This window comes from Nothobranchius furzeri, chromosome 16 (genome assembly GCF_043380555.1).
Source record: "Nothobranchius furzeri strain GRZ-AD chromosome 16, NfurGRZ-RIMD1, whole genome shotgun sequence".
In the NCBI taxonomy this organism is placed as follows: domain Eukaryota; kingdom Metazoa; phylum Chordata; class Actinopteri; order Cyprinodontiformes; family Nothobranchiidae; genus Nothobranchius; species Nothobranchius furzeri.
Genome location: NC_091756.1, coordinates 43810195 through 43830971, shown reverse-complemented (window position 1 = coordinate 43830971; position 20777 = coordinate 43810195). Strand labels below are relative to the sequence as shown.

Genomic DNA, 20777 nt, shown 5'->3' with positions numbered 1-20777 from the left:
TTTTTAGCATTTTGGCCCTCCGGCACAGGCTGTTTATGCTATTAGATAATAATATGATATTATTCATATATTAACTAAATGCACATAAATTAACTTATTTTAAAATGAAAATGGTACAATGAAAAGGTGCTGTCATTTATGAAGTGTCTTTGTTTCTTCCATTGGTACCACACACCCATGCTGGCTTTGACTAAAAAGTAGAAATGAAAATCATTAATTTATCTGGACTAAGTGCAGAAATCATTATGACAGAAAGTATGACCCATGCATGTCTTGCACATTTACTGTTTAGTGACACAGTAGTATTTGCAAGACTATAGGAAACTAAAAAACAGAACAAACTATTAATCCAGAATCTGAATTTTTTTGTCATGGCAAACATTTTTATGTCATATATACCAATACTTCTTACTTTTTCTACAAAAAGTAGAATAAAATAAACATTGTGTTTTTAAATAAAACGATGCATGTTTTGTGTATTATGTATTATGGCCAGATTGTCCTTGTAAATGAGAATGCGTTCTCAGTTGACTCATCCGGCTAAATAAAGGTTAAATAAAAAAATAAAAATAAATAGGGTATTACTCAATAGGAAAGTAAAAATTTTAACTCACTGAAAAAATAAACAACTATTTAAGTGTGTGGTCCGTGAGTCCTTTCAGCATTGCATCTTCAAAGGTTTGGACATCAGTGGTTAACTGTAAGACTTTAAAGATAATGCTAAACAATTTTAATTTTTAACAGTGACTGATAGATAGATTGATTGGTTTTTATTCAAACATTAAAAATAAGATGGAAATAAAAACACATATTTACCATAAAACAGAAAATAACAAAGAGAACAGATGTAGCTATCAAGGTTGCCAAAAAATCCTACCCCAAGTGACTCAATAAAAACACACATGTAAATATTTATATAATTAAATCACTCTGCATGTTAAAAATACTCAATCCACACACCAAGTCTCATTAGATGAACAATATTTCAACCTAACCCATCAAAATACCATCGTACAGACGGGGTTTAACGGAATTTTACTTATATATATATATATATATATAACCATTAAAGCATTTGTTGTCATCGTAGTCTCGTTTCATGTGGACGCGGTCATTAACGCGGTGTTCTGTAGTGCGCTTCTTATTCGATTTATAATCAGGCAGTTTTGGGGCAGCTAAAACATGACGTGTATTTCCTCTGACCGCCCTCGCCAAGCAAAAGGTCCTTACCGGTCTAGTTGTTGTGAAAGCAGCACCTTTCTCTGTCCTTCAGCGGGAACATGTACTACAAATTCAGCGGTTTTACTCAGAAATTGACGGGGTCTTCACCCACGACTGCCTACAGCCCTCAGGTAAGCCCAAAAACAGGATTTCTATGAAGAAACCGAATCGGTAATCGCTCTGTTGACCTTGATGTGACTGTGTTAAATGACGAACTTTCACTCTACCCGCTGTCAATAACGGGCCTTTGAACCGGATCAAATTGTTTAAAAAAATCGGTGTAATTTGCTGTTTTCACATATTTATATCTTAATACATGCATTGGTGTATTTTCTTTTGATTTGATAACAAATATTGTAGATGGTGGCTTTTAGGATTTGTTCAAATTAAACGTGACTTTAATCCATTGTACTTCAAACTTGACTTCATTTTATGATGATTTTGAGGCAATTTATTATTTTATTTTGCTCAGTATACATTATTCGTAGGCTATGCTCTACTTTGTCTTTAGATGCTGTGTTAAATTTGTGAGTCTGGACTATTTGATTTTATTGCTAATTTATAAACCTTCCATGATAAATGATTCACACTTGTATAGCGCCTTTCAGTCAGAGGACTCCAAAGCGCTTTACACTACAATGTGTCATTCATTCATCCAAACATTCACACTCTGGTGGTGACAAGCTACATTGTAGCCACAGCTGTCCAGGGGTGCACTGACAGAGGCGAGGCTAACGACCACAGGCGACACTAGTCTTATCGCGTCAGACCCGTGCCACAACCCGTGCACGCGCATTGGGTCCACAGCGCGCGTGTGAACGGGACTCGCGAGCGAAAATATACATGGCGAGAGGTCATTTGTGCACCGAGAGGGAGCAAACTGTGTCTGTGAGCGCACAAGGATGTGCACAAGTGACAAACCTGCGTGCGCGTGTTGCCAACGAGCACACGGCAGAGGAAAACGTGCGCGCGCGGCAGCCTCTCTGCGCGCTAGGCAGCCTCTGCGCGCTTGGTTTCTAATTCCGCTTGCTCGGCTGTGAGGAATTTTGGCACTCTGGAGGCGTGGCCTGTGGCAGATCTTCCCTGTCCTCTGATTGGTTAGTTTACCCCGCACTTTACTCTCTACCTATCTATATAAAAAAATCTGAGATTCAGCAGTTGCTGTCGTAGCTCAGCTGGGAGAGCGGGTGACTCTCACTCTGGAGGATCCAGGTTCGAGTCTGGCCAAGGAACATAGAGTTGATGTCATAATATTCTTTCCTAATTCCTGTGATATTATTTTACAGTTGTGACCGTTCAACTGTCATTAAACGTCCGAATGTTTGCTGGGCAGTGTTTTAAAAAGTGCACATAAGCTAGATGGTTTTAACCAGGTAAAAATAGACTTGTGGGTGTAGGTATGTTCAAGTTTAAAAAGTTCTTGCCTCATTAATGTATTGTTTATTTTTTTCAGCATTTAATTGACAAATTATCCTTTCAAATAATTAATTGATGAGTTACATAATTGTCCATTTAGAATAGTTGAATGGACTGAGTCAAGTTTGGTGCACTTTATATATTTCAAAACATGTTTTTTTTTAATTATGCATATAAATAATTTTAATGTTAATTTATTGAAATATTTCTATTATTTCATTACCTCACCCTTGTTTTGACAAAAACAAGACCTTGCTGGACAATATCATGGAGAAACTATTTGTTCACAGTACATGGCTCAGTGAGGATCTGTGTACCAAAGGAGGAGATACTCAGAAATCTGTCTGCAGATTGTTACAACCCAGACTGGAAGTGGTGGGCTGTAATAAGAAAGGAGACCAAACAGAGGAGTGGGGGGTTCAACATCTGATTTATTTAACCAAAGTTTAGTAAATCCTTACTTTGGTTAAATAAATCAGATGTTGAACCCCCCACTCCTCTGTTTGGTCTCCTTTCTTATTACAGCCCACCACTTCCAGTCTGGGTTGTAACAATCTGCAGACATATTTCTGAGTATCTCCTCCTTTGGTACACAGATCCTCACTGAGCCATGTACTGTGAACAAATAGTTTCTCCGTGATACTATCCAGCAAGGTCTTGTTTTTGTCAAAACAAGGGTGAGGTAATGAAAAAATAGAAATATTTCAATAAATTAACATTAAAATTATTTATATGCATAATAAAAAAAAACATGTTTTGAAATATATAAAGTGCACCAAACTTGACTCAGTCCATTCAACAATTCTAAATGGACAATTATGTAACTCATCAATTAATTATTTGAAAGGATAATTTGTCAATTAAATGCTGAAAAAAATAAACAATACATTAATGAGGCAAGAACTTTTTAAACTTGAACATACCTACACCCACAAGTCTATTTTTACCTGGTTAAAACCATCTAGCTTATGTGCACTTTTTAAAACACTGCCCAGCAAACATTCGGACGTTTAATGACAGTTGAACGGTCACAACTGTAAAATAATATCACAGGAATTAGGAAAGAATATTATGACATCAACTCTATGTTCCTTGGCCGGACTCGAACCTGGATCCTCCAGAGTGAGAGTCACCCGCTCTCCCAGCTGAGCTATGACAGCAACTGCTGAATCTCAGATTTTTTTATATAGATAGGTAGAGAGTAAAGTGCGGGGTAAACTAACCAATCAGAGGACAGGGAAGATCTGCCACAGGCCAGCCTCCAGAGTGCCAAAACTCCTCACAGCCGAGCAAGCGGAATTAGAAACCGAGCGCGCAGAGGCTGCCGAGCGCGCAGAGAGGCTGCCGCGCGCGCACGTTTTCCTCTGCCTTGTGCTCGTTGGCAACGCGCGCACGCAGGTTTGTCACTTGTGCACATCCTTGTGCGCTCACAGACACAGTTTGCTCCCTCTCAGTGCACAAATGACCTCTCGCCATGTATATTTTCGCTCGCGAGTCCCGTTCACGCGCGCGCTGCCATGTATATTTTCGCTCGCGAGTCCCGTTCACACGCGCGCTGTGGACCCAATGCGCGTGCACGGGTTGTGGCACGCTTTAAACGCCATACCCTCTGACCACCACCAGTAGCAGGCAAAGTGGGTGATGTGTCTTGCCCAAAGACACAACAGCTGAATTACCTGCCAGGAACTGGAATCAATCCCACAACCCTCTTGATTACTGGACAACCCACTCTACCTCCTGAGCTACTATTGCCCCAACTAGATGTGACTGTTATTGCCTTCTTACACCTCAGTGTTCTCTATTTTGACGTGTTTTAATCTTGGGCTTTGAAGGTCTTTGTGAAAATTTTTTGAATATATTTATTCAATTTATTATTTTAGAGAACAAATGAATAACCCATGTACTTTAATATATTTATCAGGTATCCACTCCCATTATCTTTTGTAAATGTACTAAACGTCCTTTAATACTTGGCAAAACACAATACTTTAAAATTTAAACATGCATCTAATATATTCAGATTTTTCTAGTTTAATCAAAACAACACTGGCCTCACAGAACATGCATACTTCATCTTTGGTGTGTTCTTACTGTGTCTAGTTTCTAATTCCATTTTTGGTTCTTTTTAAAACACAGGAAAGGTTTCTCTTTACCTTGCTAACGTTTCGTTTGCCGACTGCAAAACATCCTCAGAGCATCTCACCATTAGAGCGTCAGCTCTGAAGATGTTTTGCAGTCGGCAAACGAAACGTTAGCAAGGTAAAGAGAAACCTTTCCTGTGTTTTAAAAATAACCAAAAATGGAATGCATACTTCATGTTTTACCTTTTTGAAGAGCAAGCAAAAAGCGAGAAAAGTAGTTACCGCTCTCTGGTAGGAGTTGTATCGACTAGTTGACTTCACTGCTCTGTAGTGACTTTTTATGCCTTTCATCAACTAGTCGCTGTCACGTGATAATGACCGAAAAGAGGGAGTCCTCAGAAAAGACAGCAGGTGACAAGCCCCTGCGCGTCGGGAGGCGACGCGCTGTGCCAGATCGTCGGTATTGACACCCGCACATAGGCCATCCTAACATTAACCAGCTTGCGCATGCAAAGCTCTGATCGTTGACGCGCTCCAGACATCTGCGTCCTGAGCACGGCCACACAGTAACATCAAATTAGGAGTCGCCACCTCAATAACAAATTTAGCACGCAATCGTTTATGTCGGCTCATTTCCTTTTAATGTTTTCTGTCTTTTATTTGTGCCTGATGTGTTTCGCTGACCTGCTGTGGAGTGGAGCGCATCACCTGTTTTGTCCTCCGGTGACTCACCTCACCGGTGCGGCCGGCGCTCACTCTGCTGTTTTTGCGGTCGGTAGATCTTTTAGAACTGCAGTTCAAAGGTAACTCATGAGGTGAATATATATGAACCCAGGCAGCAGTTTTTCTTTAGGATTGAGAGGAGATGCAGGAAGATAATAAACAGGCAGGACAGAAAAATAGTCAAATAAAAACAAGTTTGTTTTTGTACCTGGTGGTTGCAACAAACAGACACCACTGAAGGTAATCAGAAGTGAGGAACAGAAAATGAAATAATTATTTTAATGTTTAGAGCAGCAGGAACTCCGAGAGGCTGCAGGCGCACCAGTGAGTTTGCAGCCGCTGCGCAGGGGGAGGGGGGAGAGGGCTGAAGCAGAAACTACCGTTGTTAAAAGAGATGTGTTAACTTAGAAAATGTGGGCGCAATTTTAATTGTCAAAAACTCCAGCGAACCAACCGACCGACGACGACGGTGAGGATAACCATTGATCTAATAACTTTACGGCTCAAGGGTCAACTGTGGTTGATTTTCTGTTTCATAACACACACAAATGATGTGAACCAGCTGTTTCTGGGAGGTGTTTATAGTGCTGTTCACCCGGTCATAACACTTAATTTGTTCAACGGTTTTAACAGTGTGCTGTTATGCTTTACTCCTTCATACTGACGGGTATTCTTTACACGTAATAAAAGCAAAAATACACAGTTAAGATTAACCACAAACTAAAACAACATTACAGTTCCACTGAAAGCCTAAAACCATTTGTAACAAAGCATCACTGTAGCAACCCTCATAAAAGCTGGAGTTACTGCAGGGCAGCTGGAATAGACCGTAAATAAAAGCACAGGTTGGGTTTTTCTGCCTGATGTAACCTTACCAAAGCTATAAGATAAAGTCCCATAAGTTATTTCTATTTAGCTGAATCGTTTTCTTCAGTAATAGGCTTGTTGATAATTAGTTTTTAAATGTTATAGTTTGACTCTGCTAATATTCAAGTTTTTGCTCTAAATTAAACATACTATTAAACTGCTTTCCATAATATTTAGTAAAATTTAAATAGGCAGAAAATTGTAATCAATAAGTGAATTCCTTTGTTCTTACAAAACTAGAAACTTAAGATTTTCAGCTTTTCTTCACATTTGTGCCATAAAACGAAAAGTAACACATGAATTTTGCACTCATTTGAAAACCTTTTGGTACAACATTACATCACAATTTAATTTTCTGTGTTTTATAACCAAATTTGTAAAGTGTTTTATTTAATTTCAATATTTTATTTTACTGTTTTAAATCATTTTAGATCCTTTTACATGTTTAATTATGCAATCTCATAATTAAACAATTGGAGGTGCACAGATTCTGGTTTGTGGACCAATTGACATTTCTGACTCTTGAACAGCTGTCCCAATGATACTGATTTATCTCAAAGAACTATAATCACCGTGATCAAATTAACAGGTTAAAATCCATATGGATGATCCGTTATTGCTAGCCTGAATTAGTTCTTTGTGATAAGTTAGCCACTAATGCTGAATATTGCCTGATTCTGGTCACTAGAGATCTACTGATATGTGTTTCTTTTTTGCCTATGCAGATTTGTACAGGTCGTTATCATCCGGTATGTGCTGCCGATTTTTTGGGCTGATTGTCATGGCCAATACATAGATGTTTTCTCACTTATTTCGTGGTTTCCGTGGGGTAGTGAAAGGTAGTAAAATGAACCTAGCTCAGATGAAGGCCACTATACTGTAACTTTTTCATTTATGACTTTTTTTTTGTTTAACAAATAAAATCATTTATATGTGTAGTCAGGACCTAGCCTGGCAAGCCATCCAATATATGTGAATGTATAGTAGAGCCACGACCCATAGAGAGAGCTCAGTTGTGGGGTGGGATTTACAGTTGTCTTTCAAAACCTGAATAGTATTGGACAACAACCAACGTGACGTACTTATCGCTACAGATGTCAGTCAACTGGGCAGTCCACCATACACTGTTGGCCATTTGCCCGGTGCTGACATGCAAAACTCTCAACACTTTTTTATTTTATCTGTGTGACCCGCCCGTAAAACCATTAGATCAGCAGGCCGATCACGTTAAACACCAACCCCTTTCGCTCTGGTCCTGCCTGCAGTCTATAGAAAAGTCAGCAGCAGCAAAAGTTTTTTCAGAACCTCCGAGGAAGGAAATGTCTTTTCATTTTAGTAGAATCCACAAAAAGGGTTTCTGCTGTGAACTTCTGTTGAATGACGAGCAACAAGGAATAAAACCAGTGCCTCTGCTTTTTTTATGGGTCAGATCTAATTTCCACACCATCTGCCTCCACAGGTTCCAACAAGGTAGTGACTGTTCCAGTAACTTTCATGAGCCTGCTGTTAGGTGACAGGATGCAGACACCAAAAGGAGCCTCAGCTTTATTCATTGGCGGTATCCAGTAAAAAAAAAAGGCACAATTAAACATATCTAGCACTGTTTGATTTGAAGTGCTGCAACTGCAGAGTAAAAATAAGTGCTTTATTCAGATGTGTTTATGGTTTATAAATGGGCCCTATTGGTAACATGGCGGTGTTTCTCATCCTGATGTGCTGCTTAGTCACTCTTCAATGTTCAGATCCTTAAACAGCCTCTCAGGTCAATCCCTAACTCACGATCAATACAGCACTCATGTAATCAGAGTATTTATGAGCCTACCTAATGACTATTGATGTTTTTCTTCTTAATCCACAAAGGATCGATATGAAGAGACTTGTTTTTTGTTATTGTCAGAAATCGCATTATTATTACGTGGGCCTTCAGCTTTTGCACACATTTCTGATTAGATTTTTAAGAATAAGCTCACATTTTATTTGTCATAAATGTTTTCCAACAATAACTTTGTTGTTTATCTTATCAGGAGTGCATCCACTCATCTTTTAGAGAGTTTTAGTGTTTGGAAAATAACCTTAATATTTTCAAGTAAAACACACCTCAACAACTTACAAGATCAATGATGAAAAACTAAATCAGATATAAATTTCCCACATTAAATCTTTGATTCTGCTGCTAAAAGATGTAGGCTGATTGCCTCGCATGCATGTTCCTTTGGTGATCTGTTCCTTTTCTCTCCTTTTTTTAGATTTTTATTTTCATTCAGCTCTTTTTGTATCCTCTGAGGTCTCTGTCAAGGTCTCATACCCACAGGGCTGAATTGGGTGGGCAGGAAAGTGGAGCAGGTTATATAAGTGGTAAACGTTGAAAATGAGGTCTGGAAGGGAAAAAGAGTCTTCTGTGACTGCAGCAGGATTTTTTGATTGGACATTTTATCGGAACAGACTTTAAAGACTTTGTTAATGTTGCAATTTCCTGTTACATGTATGAATATGAACACATTTTAGTGACACTAAACGTTTATTGTTTTCATATTAAATCAGGGACTGAAGCAGGGTCTGCCTGCAGAACCCCCCACCATGATCTTCGCCACGCCCACTAAGGTGTTGACAGGAACGGGGGCCATGGTGGAGCACTATGGAGAAAACAGGGTTCCAGAACTCCAGAAGCTTTTCCAGGTATTTTACCCTGAGCACTGATGCATTCCTGTCATGAAAAATAATGAAAATTCTGTTCGGTCCTTGTACCACCTCTGCCTAACCCACCCGTGTTTGAACAGAAATAACAAAATGAGCTATTAAAAGGGAAGAATTGACTTTTGGACCTGAGAATTCTTTGTAGATGTAAAACCTACACATTGGGACAAAACTCTTATTATAGAGTGTATAATTAACATTTTTCTCCGTTTAAATTAACCTTTTATTCAAAACGTGTTCATGTACAAAGATTCTGATCACTGCTGAAAAAAAGATCCTTTAAAAGAAAATTCACTCATGTTGAAGCCTTGGCCTGGTTCACAACAAAAGAGACACTTTCTAAGAGTTGATGGGAATGTTAGGTTATGCATATAACTAGGGCTGCTCGATTATGGCAAAAATAACAATCACGATTATGGTGACTGAAATTGAGATCACGATTATTTAGGACGATTTTTCAATTTATGTTGATTTTATTTGTTTTTATTCAGTCATAAAATTGCTCAGGGCACAATCAGGACAAAAATAAGAAATAAGATGATCACTAAAATAACTCCTGATTCCCAGTATAAAAAGACCAATATAATTATAGCTCATAGTCTATGACCCAAGGGCTATAGACCTTGGTTTAACTCATTTAAGTCTAACCAGTACAGACCCAAATACCAATATCTTGCAAATACTGACAGCAAGAGTTATACAGTGGCAGTTATAACAAATAAATGCAAATAAATTGATGTTCACAAAATGTTGCATAACATTTATTGAGTCGTGTCAATGTGCTGTAGGAGAGTGCACTAGCACCGTGTCCTCAGAGAGATTAGTTATTATTTATCAGCGTGAGGAAGTTATTTCTACTTATTTATAAACTATTTACAAGTCCATCAGTTAATGTAATAATTGTCCCAACCACAGCTGCACCCCCCACCCCCCAACCCGGTCTCAGCAATCGGGGCAAGCTGCACGTGTGTTTAGCGTGCCGCGCGCGCACATTTAGCCGTTTTTAGTGGCTCAGGAGTCCGCAGGTACGGTGTGTGTGTCACTCACTCTGGTTAATCCAACAGGGAGCCGGCTCCGAGAGCTGTCTTTAGCGACTGACACGTCACTACATCATTCCCTTTCCTAATGTCCTGAAGAACGGTCCGGAGCGCAGGCGGAGTATTTAGCTAACCTGCAGGAAATGTCGACGACCGTTATCCAGAAAGTAGCTAAGGGTTACCAGAGATGTTTCTGAGGTGTTCGCTAGGTACTTTTAAGTTAAAAAGTCAAGAAGGGGGTCTGAAAAGCTGCTAGAAATAGCATCAAAGTCACTAAGTTGGCAACACTGTGGGAGGAGCGCTTCATTTGCAACTCAGGGCAGCGCAAGCGGGAGGAGCAAATAATCGGCTTGTTTTGTTTTTTTTAATTGTTCAAAACTCAGATCGTAATCGTGATTAAAATTCGATTAATTGAGCAGCCCTACATATAACCACTGTTCCCTAAAGGAGAGGAACGAGGTACAACGAAGGTACTATGGGACATCACGCCCTCGTGTGGCCTGGCTGAAGACCCATTTAATCACGCCTGTTAGGCAAATGAAAGTGACGCGGCGTGGAGGCCCCGCCCTCCACTTATAAGCGACCGCGTCACTGTCATTCCTCAGTTCGATAGCCGCTCTTCATCGAGCTGGGCTGTGAAATGGGGCAGCCCTGCGTTGTACCTCGTTCCTCTCCTTCAGGGACCAGTGGTTATATGCATAACCTAACGTTCCCTTTCAGTTGATTCACTCGGTATAACAAAGTTACCATGGGACTTATTGTAACGCCCCATGAGCAGCTATCAAACCTGGCCTGAGATTGCAACCCAATATGGCAGGTTAGATCCAGCAGAGAGAACCGCAGGGGCCACCGAAGGGGCCAAAACATCCAAGCAGTAAAACTTCACAAAGGTGTGGGGTGTAGCCCAGCTTGCAGCTGAGCAGATGTCACCAACTGAAACACCTTTAAACAGCACCCAAGAAGCAGCACACCTCTAGTAGAGTGTGCCCTGATCCCTAGGGGCAGCTGGGAGCCAGTGACGCTGTAACACAGGGAAATGGCCAACACAATCCAATGAGAAAGTATTTGCTTTGACAAAGCTTTACCCATGGAGGGTTTGGTAAAACACACAGACAGTTGGTCTGTTATTCTGATACTCAAGAGTGCAATCTATATAAGCCTGCAGAGCACGAACCGGGCACAGACAATGCAGTCTCCTCTGCTCCTCAGAGGCAAAATGAGGACTATGGAAGCCCGAAAGCTTTATGGTCATGGAACTGTAGTTGAGCGGGATGACCTTAGGCAAATATCCAGCATTCGGATGCAGAGTGACCCTAGCTCCATCAGCTGACATTTTCAGACAGGAAGGCTGAACTGAAAGAGCATGAAGGTTTCCCACCCTTCTAGCCAATACAAGGGCTAAGAGCAGTGCTGTCTTATAAGACAGAAGCTTCATACTAATCGAGTGGAGCATGCTCTTGAGCTCTGAATAGTATTCACCACAGCCGGGGGAAGACCTTTAGCTAACAGGTTGGACCTTTCAGTAGGCAAGCCTGCAGCTTCCACAGATGTGGGCGAGGGTGCAGCACTTCTCCTTCTGCCTGTGACAAAAGGTCCTGTCTGAAGGGGAGCTTCCATGGGGGGCTATCATCAGACTGATGATCTCCAGGTACCAAGACTTTGTAGGCCGCTGAGGAGCCACCAAAATCAGAGACCTGCTCGACCTGCACATTCTCTCCAGCACTGCTGGAATCAGTTCCACCGGCGGAAAAGCGTAGAGGAGAATGTTGGGCCAAGGGTGCGCCAGAGCATCCGATCCCATTTGAGCAGTCTGATCCATCAGGGAAAAGAACAGGGGACAGTATGTGTTTACGCTTGACGCAAACAGATCCACTTTTGCCCTGCCGAACCTCAGCCAAATCTGGGACACCACCTCGGGGTGGAGCCTCCATTCCTTTGACAGAGGTCTGCCCCTGGAGAGCAAGTCTGCCCCGTGGTTGAGGTACCCGAGGACATAAGCTGCTCTGAGAGACAGGAGATTCAGATTGCACTAGTGCAGCAATGTGTGGGTCAGATTCAGTAGAGGAAGAGAGCGTGTTCCTCCCTGTCTGTTTACATATGACACCACAGTTGTGTTGTCTGTGCACACTAGCACATGATGTCCTCTCAGGTGATGACTGAAGTGTTTCAGGGCCAGAAACATGGTTAAAAGTTCCAGAAAGTTGATATGGAACCTTGACTGGGTCAACGACCATACCCCCCTCACCGCTAAACCCCTGCACAGCCCCCCCCCCAGCCTCCGAGGGAAGCTTCTGTGGTCACCACTATGAGCTCTGACACCCTCCCAATAGGAAAACCCTGGCAGAACAGCCCTGGTTCTCTCCTTGGGAGGAGAGCTACCATGCAGGCTCTGGTGACCGTCAACCTCCAGCAGAGATGATGTGAAGGATAGAGATGATGAGAGCGGACCCTATGCTGGAATACCGCATTTTTAACAGTCCGAGAGGCACCACGGCTATGGAGGAAGCCATCATCCCCAGCAGCTGTAGAGCTGTGCAGAGTGTCAGTCTGGCTCCCAGCTGAAAACGCGCTAAGCAACAGCATAGCGCGGCTATTCGCTGGTCCGAGAGACGGGCTCTGTGTGACCGAGAGCAAATTTTCAGCTCGAGGAGGGAGAAACTCAGACTCGGAACTAGAGAACTCTTTCTGTAGTTCACGGAATACCCCAGGGCTTGAACGTGGGAAAGTGCCCGTGCAGTGTGAGCTTCTGCCTGTGTTCGGGAACTCGCTACTAGAGCCCAGTCGTCTAGGTAAGCGATGATCCGGATGCTCTCCTCCCTGAGGGGGGCTAGTGCGGCTTCCACACATTTGGAAAAGGTGTGGGGCGCTAGAGCTAACCCAAAAGGCAGAACCATGTACTCGTAGGCCTTCTCTTCGAAAGCAAAGCGCAGGAACCGCCTGTGATCTGGATGGATTCCCACATGGAAATAAGCATATGTGAGATCAGTCGTAGTAAACAAATCTCCAGGACTGACTGGGTCCAGTAGCTGTTAGCATTCTGAATCTGTACATGCGCAGATACTTGTTTAACACACGCAGATCCAAAATAGGGCGAAGTCAGCCCCCCTTTTTCGGGACAACAAAGTAGCGGCTTTAACAACCTTTGTTTGTGTCCTCGACAGGGACCGCTCAAATAGCTCCTTTCAACAGTAGAGTCTGAATTTCCTCCCGTAACACGACCGCAGCGTCGGTATTTACACACGTCTGCACAACAGAGATAAATACGGGTGGTTTAACCAGGAACTGCAGTCGGTAACCCATGGCAACCGTGCGCTCGACCCAGGGGGACACTGCACATGCTCGCCAGAGGTGAAGTTTCACTGTGAGGCAACCGCTCAGCGCCTTGGTGGGTAGCTGCTGCCCTCTAGCGGAACAGGAGGCTTTCTGAACATCGTGCCTGCCACCGGAGGAAAGCTGCTGTTCTCCCACGGAGGCCGATTGCAGACAGGATTTGATGTGAAAATTGAGCTGTCGTTCACCAGCGTAGCGGGTTGACACAGCTTTATGGGACCAGTTTGAGAAGCATTTTAGAGACAAATTGCATCCACACATTGTCGAGTGCAAACAGCAGTCTTTATTACCTTTGTGTGCATGTTTTTGTGAACAGTACAACTCTCGCCCCATGGGGTGGTAAACAAAGTCTCTTTGGACTGTGGGGTTGAACCGTAGCTGAACCGGTCCGTTTCAACCACAGAAAACCGGGGTTTTGTAGTCCAACAGGGTCCAAAACCCGAACATGGTCAGTCCCCGGATCAGGACAACTGAGGTTTCTTCTTGCGGCTCACAGAGCGTTTCTGTGAGTCCCCAGGAGGGCCTTTACTCCAGGGAGAGTGGCGAGGAGGGAAAGACGGGGTCCGAGCTGGGACCGAGCCCTTCGCTGTCGCTGAAGAAGCTGTCCTCTGAGTTAGAGAAGGAGAGGTCAGGTTCTTCCTGTCAGACCCAGGTGCCATGTGCCACCCTTCCCATCTGGGGATTATGGAGCTAGCGCTTCAGTCTGTTTCCACTGGGCCTCGAACTTTGTCTGAATAGCGTCGAGGGACTGTCCAAACAGACCACTGGGTGAAACAGGCTCGTCCAGGTAGTTAGCCCTGTCCCTGTCGGGGACATTAGAAAGGGTCAGCCACAAGTGTCTCTGAGCCACTACATTTGAGGCCATACCTCTTCCCAACAGCAGGACGACGCCTCGGGCAGCTCGCAGGATGTAGTCCGACGTGACCCGTCAAGTTTCTCTCTGTTCAGCTTCTGTCCAAACTTGAAAAAGACTTGTTCCACCACAAAAAGTAAGCTTGGAAACAACTCATTTCCTCTTCTCAATTTATTTGAGGTAAATCAGGCAATCCGGTACCAAGGTAATCAGGTAATCAGGTTAAAAACCTTCAAACAGAAACAGATTTATACAATTACAATCAAAAGAATAAATTATTTTATCTAAAAATGCTATTTTAAATTTACAGTCCAAATAACGTATCATCCACTGCATTTCAAATACTATTTTAAATATAATCTAAGCAGGTAATTTCATTTAACTTTATTCAATGGTAGAATGTTGTCAGTATCATATCAGTAGCCTCTTTGTGGTTTCCCCCAAGCTGAACAGTTTTTTGCTGCATCCACTGATTCCTTCTGAGGTGCAGACTGAATTTGTTTGTGTCCTGCAGACAGGTGCTCTCACTCAGCTGATGAGCTGATCAGACCGGAACTGGTCAGACAGGAATAGTGGTGGTGTTACTCGGCCTCCAGGGGGTGCCATTGTTGACTGGCTAACTGATCTGACATTGTGACTTTGAGCCTGACACTTATTAATGAAAGGGGTCAGTGGGCTGTCGGGTGGGACCGTTGCTCCAAGGTCCGCTAGGCAAAGTGCTTGGTAGGTCTGGAGCATGGTGGAAGAGCTGAGGACGTGGGCAGTGGAAGCCTGCGCGCGGTAAATCTTCTCTAGTTGTGCAGCTGAGAAGCGGCATGGCTTGGAGGGTAGATTAGCTTGTCCGTTAACTCCGTTATTGCAGGTCGGGGCCAGGTAAGCCACGAGAGAGGGCTCCATCGGAGGGAGGTTAACCAATCCCGCCATTTCTGCGCCGTCGAGGTTCAAAAACTGACCGTAACCCGGGACCGTGGTGCGGGTGGATAGCGACTTGGCCCAGGATGCCATGAGCTCAGTCACAAAATCCGGGTACAGTGGCAGAAAGTTCTTTACCTCCGCTGGTTCCGAGGGGAGGTAAAATACAGAAAAGCAGGACCTCTTTTGTGCAGGTGGAGGAGCGGGCCAGTCCATTTCTAGCCTTCCTGCTGCACGCTGGCAGAGCAGGAGAAAAGAAGTGTCATCTCACAGCTCGGAGGCTAAAGTAGCGGCTGGAGCTGAACACTCCACTGCTGAGAGGACATCCTTGTCCTCGAGTAAGTCGTGACCGTCGGGGCAAATGTCCAAAAAGTCTCCTTCATCCTCTGCCAGAGGAGGAAACTGAGAAGCCTCTAGATTTGGTCCAGTTAAATTGTCCTCCATCTCCATCTGATCTGCCCAGCTAGTAGCGGGGACATAGATCACTAGGCTGTCAATGTCGGAGCCGGGCAAAACTGGGGCAGAACGGGAAAGCATTGGGGTCCTGCTGCGAAACTGCAGTGTCTCCCAGGAGACGTTGTAGGATCTTCACGCGCCGTTCGAGCGTGGGATGGCGGAGTTGGTGACGGAACTCGCACGCCCCCGGGTCCACAAGTGCTCTCCTGGTGTGGAGAATTCCCAGACAAACCAGTCATGCTTCGTGTAGGTTCTTCTCGTGAAGAAAGAATCCACAGCCCTGAGGACAGGGGCGCGAAGCGGCCTTCCGTGAAGCAACGTCCAACACGGTGCTCATTACGAGACACCCAGCGGAGCGAAGCAGAGAAGCTGAAGAACCAAAAAAGATAGCGTTCGGTGGGCAGGAATGCTAGCCAGAAGGCAGTAGAGTCCAGTCAGCGAGCGGTTAAGCTATCTTTTAATAGCGCAACTAGTTGTCAGATGTGTAGTCAGTGAGGTGAAGAGCGTAAGAACTGAGTAATGACTGTGACACAGTCGCTTATAAGTGGAGGAGGGGGCCTCCATGCCACGCACTTTCATTTGCGTTACAGGCGTGATTAAATGTGTCTTCAGCCAGGCCACACGAGGGCGTGATGTGCCATAGTACCTTCATTGTACCGAATGAATCGACTGAAAGGGAACTGTGCTCTAATCACACCAGTTTAAGCTTTAAGCTAGTATCTGACTGCTGGTGACAACTTTCAAATCTTTTTTGTGAGGCAGTTTCTGAACCTCGAAGACCTCCTCAATCCCACTGACACGTCTTCCATTGAGGAAGCAGAGTCTGGGGACTTTGAGTTGGCTTCTCATATCTCTGGTGCTGATGTCACTGAGATGGTTATAAAACTCCTCTGTGGCAAGGCTCCAGAGCTGGATGAGATCCGCCCAGAGTTCCTTAAGGCTCTGGATGTTGTGGGGCTGCTGAGTATGGGGTACCAGGCCCTCTGATACGGGCTGTTAGGACCCTGTATGACCGGTGTCAGAGTTTGGTCCACATTGCCGGCAGTAAGTCGGGCTCGTTCCCAGTGAGAGTTGGACTCCGCCAAGGCTGCCCTTTGTCTCAGATTCTGTTCATAACCTTTATGGACAGGATTTCTAGGTGCAGCCAAGGTGTGGAGGGCATCTGTTTTAGTGGCCTGAGGATCAGGTCTCTGCTTTTTGCAGATGATGTGGTCCTGTTGGCTTCATCAGAACGTGATCATTAGCTTTCGCTGGAGCAGTTCGCAGACAAGTGTGAAGCAGCTGGGATGAGAATCAGCTCCTCTAAATCTGAGAACCATGGTCTTGATTCGGAAAAGGGTAGAATGCCTTCTCTGGGTTAGGGATGAGATCCTGCCCCAAGTGGAGGAGTTTAAGTATCTCGGGGTCTTGTTCATGAGTGAGGGAAAACTGGAGCGTGAGATCGATAGGCGGATTGGTGCTGCATCTGCAGTGATGCAGGCTTTGTACTGGTCTGTCGTTGCGAAGAGAGCTGAGTCAGAAGGCGAAGCTTTCGATTTACCGGGCAATCTACTTTCCTACCCTCACCTATGAGCTTTTGTTGGTGACCGAAAGAACGAGATCGCGGATACAAGCGGCCAAAATGAGTTTTCTCCAAAGAGTGGCTGGGCTCTCCCTTAGAGATAGGGTGAGAAGCTCGGTCATCCGGGAGGGGCTCGGAATAGACCCACTGCTCTTCCACATCGAGAGGAGCCAGGAAACGTTGGAGGGACTAAGTCTCTCACCTGGCTAGGGAACGCGGTGGAGCTGGCCCAAGTGGCTGGGGAGAGGGTAGTCTGGGCCTCTCGACTGCCTCCGCGACCCGACTCTGGATAAGCGGATGAAAATGGATGGATGAAGGAGTTTCCAAACCATCCCAAAATGTTCAACATTTTCTCGTATTTGTTGCTCCTGTGTCTCTGGAATTTTGAATGTGCCAAAATAATTTGCAGGACAGATCTTCTCTCAAATTAGTCGCAGAGCCAATGCAGGGAATTTTTCTGAATTTAGTTTTTGTAATCCAGAAAATGCAAACATTTAGAAATAACTTTGGGAGGGGTTGCTGACCTTCTTGGGAATTAAATGAAACATACAGGAAGTTAGAATATAGTGCAAAAGTTCATTTATTTCAGTAATTCAACTTAAAATGTAAAACTAATATAAAATGGACTCATTCCAAACAAAGCAAATGTTTCAAGCCTTTATTTGTTATAATTGTGATGATTATGGCTTACAGCTGATTAAAAAACCCACATTCAAAATCTCAAACAATTAGAATACTGTGTAAAGGTTCAATATTCTAGACTCAAAGTGTCACACTCCTGCAAATGGTTCCTAATAGGTCTCTCAGTTTAAGTATTAAATTAACAGACTTTTATACTATATTGTGATTTTCCTGTTTCCCCTGTTATTAAGATCCATTAAAGTGATACTTCACTGAAAACCATTTATTTTATTTTATTACTGATTATAATCAGTGTGAAGCAGGCTGAACATGAAAATAGTCTCCTACACCTATCTCCTGCATTAGCTTCTGATAGAAAATAAACTGTGAAACTCAAGGATTAGAAAGCCTGACAGATCTACGTCACACATCATTCATGGACTCACCCATCATGACTCACGACGGGGAAGGCTGTTGTTGGTTTAGTGTCCAGGAAATGTCAGAGAACGACTGGACTAGTAGAAGCTAACCGTTAGCATTAGCAACTCCACAACACAACTAGAAAGAAAGAAAGAAAGAAAGAAAGAAATCTTTTATATAGCACCTCTCAAGATAAAAACCACGAGGCACTTCACAGGAACAAAATATTTTTTATAAAGATTATAAAAAATATGTTTAAAATGAGAAAAAAAATGGTGATTAAAAATGTAAGAGAGAAAATGAATAGGAAAGAGAGAAAACGGTGGATCTCGGTATAGGTGGGAGAGGTAGAAAGAGCCTTCTTTTTCTAAAATCTCTCAGCCCTACTTTGAAAGGACATTTGTCTTCAAACCTTTTGTTCATTATAAAAGCTACATGACAGCAATGTCCTGTGACTGATGCAAGCAAGTGAGGAATCATGAAAAGGTTTTGATGCATTTTGGAAGCTCCCTTTGAATTGCTGTTTTCATTTCGTTCCCAGCAGTTTCAGCCCTGCAAGGTGTTAGCGATTTATTTTCCACTTCAACTTTGAGACATAGCTCCAGATACAAAACCAAACTTGATTTTTTTCTTTATTGTCTCATCCTTTCTTGTATTGCATCTCCTCAGAAACCAGACGACATCCCTGTACATTTAAAGCGAGGGTATCCTGACAGGCTGCTGTATCGCACCACCATGGCTCTTACCGTCGGAGGAGTTGTCTACTGCCTAGTGGCTCTTTACATCGCAGCTCAGCCCAACAGAAAGTGACCAATGCCAACCCTGGATCTTTGTGTCCCACCTCTGACTTGTTGCTGCTGCAATCATCCAAACATTCACAGCCTCCCCTCACTGGAGCGCCTGTCGGGACTCTTTTTGTAAATGAGAATTTTGCCTCTTAGTACCGTGGTTCTCAAACTAGAGGGGGTGCTTTATGACCTTAGGGACAAGTAGCCAAATGAAGCTGAATGAATACGACTCAAGTGATTTGTTATCATGCAGATCCTGTTTTCTTGTAAATTCAGTGATTATTTTTCGACCACAAACCTTTGAGAGCCACTGCACTATCAGGACATCAAACCAATTGTAACAATCATACTGTCTGTCTATGAAAAAGATGTCTAAGTTAATAAATTTTAAGGGAAAGGGTGTTTATCTGTTTCCTTTTATTGGATTTCTGCAGCACCCTCCATTTGAGTGAGGTGTAATGCCAGCTGACAGAAGCTCGAGCAGCACAAATTTCTATAGGGTAGCACGCGCCATCACCACCAGCTCATCAGTGTGATGGAGACTCATCTGGGAATCAGTTACTGCTCACTCGTACTCATCCAGTCATGTGTGATCCCTGGTGTGATGTCACTTTATTCTCACCACCACATGATCCACTCAGCCTTTTCTCGTTAGATGACATATTTATTTTTCCAATTTGGGTCATCTAAAAGTTTTTAATAATTACTAAAATAAATGAAAGTTGGAAGTTCAGACCTTTTGAAGTGTGTTTCAATAAAAAGGTTAAAAATGACTAATATCTTATTGTAGGTAGCTGTGAGTGGCCTTAGTCTCGATGAAAATGCATGGATTCTGACCAGATAACAGTAAATCAGGCTCAAAAGGTGTTTTTTTAAGTAATAACATTGACGGTGCAGTTTATGTATGATTACTCTAGTAGAAACAGGAAAGTGTGTGACTGATCTAAAATGTCAAACTGGCATTGTGAGTGTTTATAAAATATTAGCATGAATATTTTGGGGATTAGTTACTTAGATTGGCATCATTGCACTTTGTAACCAATTAGCTGTTAGCTCGTCAGTCTCGTCAGAACTAATCTTTCTTCTGCTAAAGTGGTTTAAAGTTGCAGCAAATTTTCATAAACCTTCCAAATAAATCGAGAACCCAGCTTGTTTATTCTAATAAAAATGAAACATTTTAACGACTGGCTAGATTTGGCAAACCTCTGACTAATAGCGGAGAGCAGAAGAGATGCTCAGAACGAACATGTTGAGCAGGGTTAGAAGTCGTCGCAGGCTTCCATATCCTGCCAGAACAGAAATAGGAGGAAGCAGGAGGAACAGGATCACCAGAACCGGACATCTGAACACACAGAGGCACAAAGCTGATCCCATGAATCTATATCTGTTATGATTCTGAAATGTGTTCAAGTTTACTACCTTATATGTAGTAGCCAAGTTCCTGAACATACTTTGATTTGAAAAATCAAGATTACTCCAACAGGATTAATGAGCTCAGACCAAAGCGGACTGTTGCTGTCTTATAACAGTGCCAGTCGCCAAATTACACAAGGTGCATGTAAATATTGGGTTATATATCCAGGGTATCCGCGGGTCCTTAAAAAGTCTTAAATTAGCTTTTCCTAATTTAAGGCCTTAAAAGTCCTTAAAAATGACAAATAATCCTTAAATCCAGTTTCCAAAGGTCTTAAATGACCAAAGACCCAATAAACAAGATTCTTTTATTTCTATAAAAATTTCGTGAATTTCTAGTTAGTGTTCAGCATTTTTTGTGTATGATGTTGACGTAAGCGGAAC

The 20777-nt window shown here is 43.1% G+C and overlaps 1 protein-coding gene across 1 annotated transcript; it reads left to right on the top strand.

Annotated features, from left to right (window-relative positions):
• Window positions 1-1195: 1195 nt before the first annotated feature.
• On the top strand, window positions 1196-19384 carry cox7a2l (cytochrome c oxidase subunit 7A2 like). The gene is made up of 3 exons (XM_015962925.3): window positions 1196-1352; window positions 8850-8984; window positions 18862-19384. The coding sequence occupies exons 1-3, from the start codon at window positions 1281-1283 to the stop codon at window positions 19000-19002; spliced, it is 348 nt and encodes a 115-aa protein (XP_015818411.1). The 5' UTR covers window positions 1196-1280; the 3' UTR covers window positions 19003-19384.
• The last annotated feature ends 1393 nt before the right edge of the window (window positions 19385-20777 follow it).